The 12,630-nt window shown below is 26.9% G+C and overlaps 1 protein-coding gene across 1 annotated transcript; it reads right to left on the bottom strand.

Annotated features, from left to right (window-relative positions):
• Positions 1 to 1,132: 1,132 nt before the first annotated feature.
• Positions 1,133 to 12,630, bottom strand: LOC145832458 (zinc transporter ZIP1-like). Its single transcript, XM_082939774.1, has 10 exons — positions 12,414 to 12,630; positions 12,023 to 12,158; positions 11,630 to 11,718; positions 11,246 to 11,336; positions 8,008 to 8,111; positions 3,318 to 3,436; positions 2,700 to 2,867; positions 2,111 to 2,274; positions 1,689 to 1,700; positions 1,133 to 1,337 (listed from the first exon to the last, which is right to left on the bottom strand). Exons 1-10 carry the CDS (start codon positions 12,628 to 12,630, stop codon positions 1,133 to 1,135), a joined length of 1,305 nt encoding a protein of 434 aa, XP_082795900.1.

Genomic DNA, 12,630 nt, shown 5'->3' with positions numbered 1-12,630 from the left:
ATACAACAAGCTTTTTAACTTGAGAAAAAATTCAGGTCGAAGAAAATTAAATTTCACTTAAAAAATGAACCAAAACGATTAATCTACATTCATGTGATTTGTGCGAAAATCAGTACTGAAACTAGTTATACACGTAAATATTTGGTCCTGGACAAGACGTTAAAAGGTATCCAAGTAGTGTGCGACTCGATAACCGAAATGTTTTCCGTGCATCAGGTCCTAGGACCAAATATTTGGAGCGCCTTTTATTTCTCTCAGTCAACAAAAACATACTTAAAGTATTTTATATTTACATTGACTTATATTTAGACCATGTGAATATAAAAAAATGTTGAGGTTCTGACCTTAAAAACGTTTTAAAACGAATTAAACTGGAATTTTAATAAAATCAATCATGAGATAAATGATTAGCTTTACATACTTTTTAAAACATCATGAATCAAAAGCATGAAAACAGTTGATGTATACAGTTGTCTTATATTTGAAAAATATACAAAAAAAAATATTTGAAAAAGTTATAAATTTGTAGTTTGCCCAATAAACTTTATGGCTACAACTGAAGAGCTTTGTTTATGTAAGTTATAAAAATAATTAAAATATTTTGCGAAACTTGTTAAGTTTTTCAGTAAAGATTATTGAAATCAAGTAGTGATTAGAATTAGAAAAAAATCTTGAACCAGTTAAAAGGGTACAAACTGTGTATATTTATTCACATTAATTTAAAAACTTTTAAAAGATCTGAGTTAAATCGGTTAACTTTTTATGACAGACTTAACATAGAATATTAAACAAGTACAGGCGGAAGCAAGGTTTAAGATTTATATTTTTATTTGATTTTGTAAGTTCGTTTAAACTATCAAGGACCGACGAAGCCTTGTCCATAAAAAAAACTTATAAAATTATAAACTTTCAAGTTTTTCAATAAAGATGTGTTTTTATTCAAATCGTATAAACATAAATGAAAAGCAATTAATATTTTTATAAAGATTGAAAAATAATAATTTGATAATAATTGATCAATCTTTTAATGTTGATTTATTCAAGCATAACTGGTGAAAACCTTATACAGCTAAAAACGTCGATAGTTTTTTCCTTGAAACGTTCAGTTGTTTTTTCAATTAAAACATTACATTCAAACGTGATGTGCGTATATGGTCAACGATACGCACGTGAACCCGAACACCAAGCTGAAAAGTTTCAGCAACCTGTCCGACCTTCCCTCGAATTCCCTGACTAAAACCTCGAAGAAGGTGATGTACAGGAACGTTCCAGTTGCTATGGCAGTGGCCACCGCGTTGCCAACGGATTCCGAGGGGTCGGGTGATTCCCCATGGGAGGTCGAGTTGTTTGTTGATGAGAGGAGCTCGTCGTCTTGCTGTGCTTCTATAATCAACCCTGTTTGAAATGTTTTAGGTATTTTATTTAATTGCTTTATGGTGTTAAATGATAATAAAATAAAAAGTTATAAGAATATGTTTAATACTTTACTTTGTAACACTTTTCATAAAATACGTTTAATAAACTTTATGGTTAATTTTCTTTAACTGTTTAAAATAGTGTTGTCACAGTATGGATATAAGTAAGGTATGCACTTTAAGTGGTACACACCCGCATATCTGTAAATCAGTGGAATCAAAAGTTTTGTCACAAAAAAGTACTTCATGATAAAAGTACTTCTCAACTATTATTTTTTTAATGTACTTTTTATTTAAATTTGTTAAAGGTAAAATTTCTACTATATTAAATGTTTTTGTTTTAGCAGTTTTGTTTTACAAGCAACTTCAAGTCAGCTAAGTATAGTTCAACTATAATTTAAACATTTAAAACATACTTTTATAGTTTATGACGTAACAATTTTTAGCTATGTATTTCAAAATTACTGTTTATAACTAAATTTAGGTTATATTATTATCAGTTTTTAGCAAGTTTACTCTGATAAGAGCTAAACGAAGTTAATTAATAAACCTTCTTTAAAATGAGTGACTTATGTTCAAGCTTTTTGGTTAAAAACAGTACCAAAACCAAACTATTCAAAAATTTCAAGTTAAAAAAACAGAATATTAAATCATTAGGATTAAATTAGCTTTGTGACACGCAAATATGACGTCACATACCGGTCATCATTCCGCATGGTGACATCATAGCGAATATGCACGCGGCAAGTATGACCCTCTTGTGGGGTTGCTTGCTTCTCACCAGGTTAGTTCCCAGGCTGAACCCCATCAGTGACTTGTGGAACAACACTGCTACGAAGATCGCCGTCAGTGATGCCACCTGGCGGATATAATGTTTGATAGAAGAGTTGAAATGTATATTAAAAATGTTTTTTTATTAGATTAGTAGGAAAGTAAAAAGTAAAAAAAAATGTTTTATCAAAATGTAAACATCTAAGTTAAATGGCATACAGGCGATTTGCAAGGAGATGAGAACTTTTTTTCTAAAATTTGTTATGCTTGAATACAAAGAAAACTTAAGTTATAGTTTAATAAACATTTGCTTTAAAAAGTTGACAAGTATTTAATAAAAACTATTACAAAATACTTTTGATTTTTTTGTACTAGCTGAATTAGTTAAAGCTGATATCACTAAAAGTAAAAGAACTTTTTAAGTTATCAATTTTTTTATATATTTTATAATTATTTTTATAAAGGATTCGTAGGTGTAAAAAAAAATACAGTAGCAAATGAACAAAATAAAACCTGCTTAGCGAGCCCCATGGCGATTCCCTCAAGGAACCCGTGGATGCTCAGAGATGCCACCAACATCAATGATCTTATCTCGTGATGGTCGTGCAATTGGTCGTCCTTGTGGTGTTCTGTTGGCGCCATACTAGTTTCATCACTCATTAAACGTTCGTGCTTACCTTGCTGTGATAGATTTAGTGGGAAGTGAAAAAAAATATCAAAAAGTTTTGAAAAACAAAAGAGTGCACTTGTTTGCCTTGCTGTTCGACTAGTTGTTCTAGTGTTAATAGAAGTTTTGACAGTTTTATAAGATGTTGTTTTAACCTTATTAATAGAATTTTTAGCAACAATTTAATTTGTTGTGAAAAAATCAGAAAAAAAGTAATTGGTATAAAGATTTCAATTTTTTTTTTTACTTAAAAAGTCTGTATGCTAATATCTAAAATTTTCATAATTCTAAAATACAACTAATAAGTAATAATCATATAATAAGTAAAACAAAACTAGAGTTCTCTATTTAATCTCAAGGAGAAAAATTTTTTTTGAACTATATTAAATATATCTAAACTCGTATCAACCTATAAAAGTTCAAGTTTTATGTCTATAATATCAATCAGATAAAATATTTTTTACCTGCGACCCTGCAGCGTCATCGTGTGGTGAGAAATTTACCATGAGCGAGCTTCCGTTCGAAGCATTGTGACGTAACAGGCTCTTCATGCGCCAGTGATTCACCACGTGTGCCATTTGCTCTGTGACGTCATAAAGATCACGTGATTTAAACTACGTAAATGAATGTATTTTGTAAAAAGTTTAGTTTGAAGACAAATGCTTGATAGAATTTTAAATTTTTATGTCATGGTAGATAATTTGCTTTAGTTGATTAAAATGCTCATGTCACAAAATTTAGTTTTGTTTTTAGTTCAAGGTACTCAAAGCATCTTCGCTTTTTTATCAATATAAGATCAATAAAAGTTTGTAAGCTGACAGATTTGTTTTTACTTAAAACTTCAGTCAAATTCAATGAAAAAGTTACATTAAATTATAAAAAAGACCAAAGTTTTGTGCTGTTGTCTACGTAGTAAAAAGTCAATCTTAAAAATTTCGTTGCATGCTTTCAAATTTCATTGATTTAAGTGCAGACAAATGTTGCTAGCACATGAAGTTAATGAAACACTTTTTTTATTTTGTCGGCAGCCATTCATAAAGAACCGGCCAGATTTACTGAAAAAGTGTTGTTCGCGGGCTTCAGAGCTTTCAAAACAAGTTACTTAAAAAAGTAAAGGAGCAAATCTGCAATAAAAAACACAACAAAGGATAGCAGTATACGCAAAAGCAAAAAACGAGCGTATTTGTAAACTTTTAATATACAAAAGCTTGAACTTTCTTGTAGGATCATTACGTAAAAAGAACGTCGCTGGCCAAATATATTTTCATTGCTAGCCAAATTTGACTTGCGGGCCGCAGTTTGCTGACCCTTACATTAATGCATAAGTGATTTTCGTACTTTATTTAGCTACAAATAGTCTGTTCTCTGTTTTATTAAGAATACAACTATGTATAGTTATAGCGTTAAGTGTTTAAAATACTAAACTACAAGCAAGAGTCGCATTTATAAAACTAAACGTTTTTCGGTTAATTCTTATAAAAAAAATTAAACTAAATATGTGTAAACTATTTCAAAAAAAACATTTATATTGACTTACTCGACTTTACAAAGTTTGCTTATTTGCCTTCCAAACGTTAAATTAGGCTTAAACTACAATAAATAGCATAAACTTCAAATAGAGAAACTGGTATATTTATAATAAAATAAAACATTTGAAATGTTTCGTGGACAGACTAAAGATTGTAAACTTAGAATTAAAATAAAAAATACACTTGTAAGCACTACAGAAATCAAAAGTTTACAATGAAAAAGACTTTGACATTTGTTTAAATTTGGAAATCCAATTAATTACCATGCCAGGTACGAAACCTAAACAAAATTCGCTACGTTCTCATTGCGGAAAAATTTTCCCACCTAAAGCTTTTTGTTAGTAAACACATACCGCCTTTGAAGCGCGGAAGATATCAGATGTTTGTAATTATTACGTCACTCGCAATATACACGCGCGCATTTTTTTTGTACGATTTTCAGTCTTCATGTGATTTATTTAAGATCAGACTCTGTTTCTTGCCCGCCACTGGAATCAAACATGATGCTTTGTCGCTAATAAGGAAGTTTTTGGAAAGCTTAATACGAAACTGAAAAAATAGTTTTTATTTTGCGCTCTGATTTCAACTTTGACTTTTATGCGCTGAAGTAACATGGAAGCTGTTTTAAAACTAAAAACAGTTTCTAAAAAAACTTGTAAGTTTTAACTTTAATGTTTAAGAACATTTATATTGATAAATAAAAAGCTATTGAGTTTAAGTAAAATTTCAATTTTATAAGTCTTAATTTTTTTGATTCCAAATGTTAATTTATTAATGCTTTTTTTTTGGAGCATAAAACGAGTTAAAAACTTTACAAAACAATTCAATTGCAAATTCTTAAGTGTTTGTTATTTACTTTATTTGGACTTTTTTATTCGACTTAAAAAAAAAAGTAAAAATGAAAAACTAAACCGTTGATTACAAAGTAACTAGTAAGGTACAACTAAAAAAAAAACAAGATATAAACTTCACTACATTTCATGCTTAACTAATTCTAAACCACAAACTTGAATACATTTTAAATATCTATATGATTATATTACGTGAAATTCAATGAAATGAAGGAGAATAGCTAGCTGAAAACCATTCTTACAAAACCTTCTTATGAAATATTAATAATTTTTATATAAGAGCGTACCCCTTGATCATGTAAACAAAAATGTTCCTATTGCGAGTTATCAGTTATCAAAACAGCGTAAAACACACCACTGTGGATGAATGTATCGATTTTAAACTTGTACTTTCTTACATACGAGACCTCAGTTGGGATTCATTTGAAAAGGTCGACTTGTGTTCAAGCGTAGAAAAGTGTTGAAAATTTGAGAAAAACTTGTGAAGAAAATCAGTTGCAAAGTTCAAAGTGAATTTTTAAGGCAAAATGTTACGCATAATCATGACAACTGTATATATATATATCTATATATAGTTTGAAGTAAAAAAGGTTTCCTGTTATTGCACAAAGTTCAGTAACTTAACTTTAAAAATAATTTTAAAATAGAATCAAAACTTCTATTAAATTTTAAATAGTAATTTCAAATTGAACTTATTAAGTCATTTATTTACAAAAAGAATTCATTTGACATGCTTAACAAATTAAATGTTTTTACTTGTAATCAATGTTCAATTCAATTTTTAAGTTCTTGTCCCGGACGAGACGTTAAAAAGTATCGATAACCGAAAGGTTTTTTCGTGCAACAGGTCCTAGGACCAAATATTTTGAGCACATTTTTGTCGTTCATTAAACAATATAATGAACTATAAAACTTTAAAGCACCTTAATCAGTTAAATTATTCGATCGAATGTATTAACGTTCAGATAATTAGTTTTGTGTTTAAACCATAGAATTTACTTGAATAACTAAATTAAACTTGCTACAAAGAGAAATGATAAGTAAAATATTAAAATTTATATTCAGATTAAATACATTTCGCACATTATACTTCTATCTTAAAATGTGGTTGCTTTGTTTTAACATAGCTTCTGTTTAAAAAAAATGTTTTACTGAAAACTCATATTAATTAGTAGATATTTGAATAAATGATGTTGCTTACAACCTATTCAAAAACAGTCTTAAAACCAAGTATTTTTTCCATACAAAGTTCAAGGCTAATTCAATAAGAAAGGTTTCCAAAGTAAATTCTATTAGTAGATGGCAATTAGAACAATTAATACAAAAGTGTAAGGATCATCTTTCATCGGGAGTTTTCAATTTAATTTAAAGAGATTTGCTCTCAGCTACACAAATACAGCATATGTCTGTGAGCAGAAAAAAAAATCAATAACTGATCTTTTGATCAGTTTCCGCTGAATTTCGTAGTTTTTTGATACAACAATGCTTTGATTTAAGCAAAAAAAAGTGTTTTGTCTAAAATTTAAAACTTTTTATTTTTTCCTTGTATAACCCTCAAAACCTTTGTTTTTAGATATAATATTGGAATAAAACTTCAGCTTAGCACAATATTTTAATTTTAATTGTTCAAAAACATTAAATTCTGACTAAAACAAAAATCTCTTGAACTGATCTAACTGTTTAAAAACGCTTTGTTTTGAGTCCCTAGGCATGTCAGTTTAGTTATTGTAAAAGAGTCAAGTTACACCCTAATGATGCAACACTGTTTTTAAATTAAGTTACTAAAATTTGAGCTGTTTTTATATAGAAAAAATAAATATATATAAACAAAACTATCGTTTTTTGCAAAAGTTTTATAACTTTAAGTCTGATTAAAATAACTTCAAAATAGAACATGTTTTATGGTTCACCTTTAAAAAGTTTTGGTAGTAACTGTATTAAAGAACTAGCCTATTTGTAATTTAAATTTCTAAAATAACGTGAATTATTTCGTAGTCACTTACCTAATATGTTTCTATATAAGTATTACAAAACATGCTTATAAATTTAAAATTATAATTTAAAATTCTAACTCGGAACATACAAAAGGTCAAGAGTAAAATAAATGAGCTTATTTTATAAAGCACTAAATTTTTCTGAACTTAACGTATGTCGTTTTAAAGCAGAAAATTTTGGTTATTTAAAGAAAAATCTTTTATCACATTCAATTAAGGAAGGAACTTTAGGAGGTTTATTAATATTTACAAAATGTTAAATAATTACTTCAACTTTTAATTACCATATCTAATGTCTACCATCGTTAGCATTTTAAAACCTTTTTACCATGAAAATAAGTTTAAAACTTAAAGTAATTTGTAAAATAACTTATATAACTTTGTTTTTTTTTACAAATCAAATCAACATGTCAAAATTCAAACTTTTTGTCTGACAAACACAACATTTTAGCTATTATTATGTTTTATTATCTTTACACTCTAAACTACGTAAAATAATACACATTGACTCAAGTTTTTAAATTTATAACTCAAAACAAACAAATATGAAAAATTCTTAGTTTTTATTGCTTTAATGATAGATGCTTAAAATACTTAACCGATGGAAAGTATAAAAAAAAATATTCAACTTTTAAAAAAGCTTACAAATAGATATACATATATGTTTACTATATAATACAATATATTTATTTATATATTAATTTGTTCTACTTAAATTTTTAATTCTTAGATAGTTAAATTGAACAAAGCTTGAATAATAATTATAGTAACATAACAAACCGATTGAAAGTATGAAGAAAAGGCCTCCCGCGGTGACAAGTTCCGCTAGTGGCAGCATATTTCCTCCGTGACCTCCCTCCTCCCCTTCTGATGACGTCACGTTTCTGTGACGTCATAACAAAACTTGATTATACTAAATTAATTCCATGTATGCTACATTAAAATATGCAATTTTTAGACTTAATACATTTAGATAGTTTCAATAAAGAAAAAAAAAAACTAATGCTATTTCATTTCAATGCTATTAAAAAGCTATTTCAAAAAACTACGGTCCTTTTTCATGGTAGTTTTTTCTGCATAGATATACATTTTTTTAGTTTATAGGTGTTTCTATTTTAGCATTAAGTATTTTTCAGTTTCGAAGAATCGATAAAATCAACTTAAAAGTAATCTTTTGCATACTATATGTAACGTAAACAAATTTGAATGTAGCTTCTATCTAACACAATCTTTAAGTTTATAAAATTAAAACGGTTATATAAAAACAGCATATGTCATTTAAAAAGACACAAAGTATACGTTTTAAAATAGTATTTTTATCTTTTTTTGCATCGAACTTGATAACAAAATAAAAAAAGTGAACTTTAAAAAATTTTAAACTTGGTAAATTGTAATAAATTTTATAGTAAAATAAACTTAATTTATAAGTTCGTACTATACTTTTGAGAGTTTTTCCAAAATATATTTATTTAAATCATTGAAAAACTCAAGTTTTAAATGGTACAGCATGATTTAAAAGAAAAAAAATGTTAAAAATTTAAAGAGAAGGAAAAAAAAACTAATTGCATATAGTTTTGTTAATTAAATCACATTGTGTGGCTATAAAAAATAACTACTTTTACATCTGTATTAATAAAAAGTAGTTAAGTTGCCTTAAAGTGTGTTTAAAAAACAACTATTTTTTTCAAAAATACCAAGTAAAACTATCAGTTTGTCTTTGTAAATGTTTTTTTTTTGGGAAGTTACATGAGGTGAAAAAAAAAAACAAACAATCAAAAAATAAACAAAACTTGACTTCAATTATCTATGAGTTAAGTAAAAAATTAATCAATTTGTAAAAAGGTATTTAAATTTAAAAAATGTCGAAAACAGTGTTTTTTAAAACTAGCTTTAATTAATTTATTACCTTAGTAATTAATCTTTGTTCAATACTCACTTAAAGTATGCTTACACTTTAAAACTTCTTTTTTAACTTTAATTGATATATCACATGGTAATATCATAATGTTCATGAAATTTTACTTTTAAAGTGGACAGCACTTTGATTCATTCTATCAAATAGTAGTTTTTCTTTGTATGTAAACGAAACGGTTTGTCAACAACTTAGCCGGCTTTTCAACAACTTAAAAGTTTACTTATGATTTACAAAAGTTTCCATTCAAATTTAAACTGAATTTAATCTATCACGCTTATATGACTAAAATAGTATAAACAATAGAAACTTATAAAAAACTTTTTAATTTTGATTTCCTTTGTTGCCAGTAAACAATGAAAAACTCAATGGAATTCTGCGGCGATATGTTTTGTGATTTTCATTGATTTTAACTTTTCCGAAGCGTTAAAATTTACTGCAATATTGCCGCAAAGCTTTTGTTCGCTTTTGTATGAGAAAGTGATGTTTTTATATAAAAAAATATGAAAACTTGAGTAAAAAAATGGAGTTTTGCAAGAATTTTTTATATAAAGAAATATATTCTTAATTAAATTTAAATAAATAAAATAACTTTTTGACTTTAAAGTTAAATAGTAGTAGGTATAGTACGTTTTAGTTTAAAAACCAAATGTCTATCCGTTTTTTATACAAAAACAATACTAAAAGTTTTAGAAACACCATAAACTTAAACAACCTTCAAAAATTTTTTCTGTTAATTTCAAAGAAGTCAAAAAGACTTAGTGCAATTTAAACGCTTTGTGTATAAACTTTAAACTTATCTATTTCTATGAATTTTACTTTCAATCAACTAAGAGGTAATTACTTCCGTAAAACTAAACAAATTACAAAAGTAAATGTTATAAATAATTAAACAAGTCAAGTCTACCTGCACCTCCCTCAATAAATGATACTAATGAAATTAGCTGTAACTTTATAAAATATTCAGATGCTTTTATATAAAGGTTTTTGTAATCCTATTAGAACGTATTTGCTATTAAAAGTTGAACTTGAAAACCTTTATTAAGCAAAAATTAACTTTAACTGCTTTTTTACTTAAAGCATATCATTTTCATACGAAAAGAACTAATTAAAAACTATTTAGATAAATCATTATTTTAATACAGCATATCCTAAAGTATAGAAAGTTTGTACTTTGTAGTTAAGATTTAAGAATCGAGCTGTCTACATTTAATAATCTTACAATGATCAAAAACTTGTAAATAATCAAAAAGGCAGATATGAAAAAAGAATTTGGATCATTTTAAATTGTCTTTTTTATAAGTTATTAACTATTATGACAGATATTATTCTTGTTAAAAAAAGTAAAACAGTTTTTTATCAATAAAAAACAAAGTTTAAACTCAATAAAGGAAAAAATAGTTTAAAAATTGGTATCCTGGAAAAGTTAACTCTTGCTAATAATATTTACTATTTTTATATTGATCAGATCATAAATCAAGTTTTTTGACAGTTTAATACATCTTAATTAAAAAAGTGTTCTATTAAAGTTCAAAACTGTTCAAGGTGATTTATTTTTATGACTAGATAAGAATTTATAACTTATTAAATTTAATATTTAAATAAGTTATCAATCATAATTTTGACAGGCAAGCTAGAAAGTCTTAGAGACTAAAATTCTTTACCGAACTTAGCATAAATAAACAAATATGTAAACTTTTAATTGTTTAAAAACATACCTAAAAGTAAAAGATAATTTTAGTTATTTAAAAAATAATAAAAAGAGGAATATCATATAAAACTAACTATTTAAACATATTTAGCAAATGTATTTAATAAAAACATATTGTAACTTTAAACCAGTAAAACAAAACAAGCTTACTGTGTTTTAAATTTAAGTTAAATAGAAGCCTAAGACTATGACTGTAAATAGTTCATCAAACAAACGTAGTCATGTAAATAACGTTTGAATCATTATTGTTTAAATATCTATAAGCGCTTATTTGAAGTAAGTTATATGGTGTACATAAATTAAATACTTTTTATATATAGTATTAAAGCTTTTAAATATTCATAATTAAGTTTTTCTTGTAGTTACTTGTTGAATAAAAAGTATTTTTAACTAACATATAACCATTCCATCCGATATTTTGTTGGTTGAATATTTCCCTTACTTCTGGTAACATACCTACCAAAGATGCACCCAAAAATATTCCACCTAAAAGTATTATAACACTATTTAATAAATAATATAACCTTATGTCTCATTATGTAATGTAAAAGTATTTAGGATTTGTTAGTTTAGGAAACTTAAATACTCGTATAATTTTTTCAAATTTAAAAGACAGTACAACAAATGAACATGATATTTTTTATTTTGTTATTGTTTTTAAATTTTTAGAAACTCATATGTGCTTTATTTGTCAAGTTAAATCTATAAAAGTTTTTGAGAAAAAAGTTCAGTTATAAAATGTGTTGTAATTGTTCATTTTAGTAACTAAATGTTTGTACCTGAGAAACAGTTCAGAGATGAGATAAGTTTTTTTGATTGTCTCTTGTTTATTCTTATAGAAGACATTCGTTTTTTGAAACTTCTTGTTCTAGAATGATTTTGTTAACAATAAAACTATTTATAGACTTGATCGCTTGATTGCATATTTAATAATTGAAATAGTTTTTTTGTTTGGGTCAAGTATTGTAGTGCTTGTTTAAAATATGTATTTGTTAAAAAAATCTATGTTTTTAACATATTAATGCTGAACATTAGTTAAAAATTAATACCGTTTTTACAAGAAATTTTCAAGATCTAAAGTATCAGATAATTCGTTTATTTTTACATACTATTAGGCACAACTTATCTTTGATAAAATTGCAATAAAATAAAATTTATAAAGAACTTACAACCTGGATTCAGTCCTTACAATTTTGTTGTTATTAGAATTGTCGTTACAGTAAGTCCTTGAGCAGGTCGACACTTCACAGTCATTGCCTGAAGACTTTGATGACATTTCAACTGCGAACGATTTTGGTGACATACCTCCTGGTGAACAAATTACTTATCAATAGATACAAAACTAGTTTTAGTCTTTCAAGTTACCTGTCAAGTGATGTAGACTACTGGTTTGGCATTTTTAGATTCAAAATACGCTCATAATTAGCAAAAAAAAAAAGTTTTAAATGCCAAACTAAATTCTAGTATGAAAAAGTCAGTTCCATGCAAAGTTTTCGAATGCTTAAACTACAACTAGATTTTTGAAACTTGTTTTATTAAAAAATTTAAATTAATAACACCAACCGTTGAAAGGTTTCGACGACAGGTACTCCTGTCTACCATCCTGCATACCACCTGATTCCAGGTACTCCTCGGGATTTTTCAGGTAGTTCATGCTCAAAGATTTCTTCTTCCTCTTGCTGTTCTGCCACACGCAAAACAGTGGCAGCAGAGCGGCCAGCAAGGTCAGCACGAGCAGGCCGAACAAAATGCCAATCTTCGCTTGCAACACTCCGTCCAT

The sequence above is a fragment of the Thalia democratica genome, chromosome 3 (genome assembly GCF_965202585.1).
Source record: "Thalia democratica chromosome 3, ktThaDemo2.hap1.1, whole genome shotgun sequence".
NCBI classification, from domain to species: Eukaryota; Metazoa; Chordata; class Thaliacea; order Salpida; family Salpidae; genus Thalia; species Thalia democratica.
The sequence above is the reverse complement of the archived record's forward strand: the minus strand, read 5'-3'. Positions and strand labels throughout refer to the sequence as shown.

What these genes read in the sequence shown, in the direction of transcription:
- LOC145832458 (XM_082939774.1), bottom strand. Translation starts at nt 12,630, where the DNA reads ATGGACGGAGTGTTGCAAGCGAAGATTGGCATTTTGTTCGGCCTGCTC. An exon ending in ATTGTAAGGACTGAATCCAG is followed by an intron (nt 11,719 to 12,022) that starts GTTGTAAGTTCT and finishes AAATCATTCTAG; the next exon opens with AACAAGAAGTTTCAAAAAAC. An exon ending in ATCTCTGAACTGTTTCTCAG is followed by an intron (nt 11,337 to 11,629) that starts GTACAAACATTT and finishes TAATACTTTTAG; the next exon opens with GTGGAATATTTTTGGGTGCA.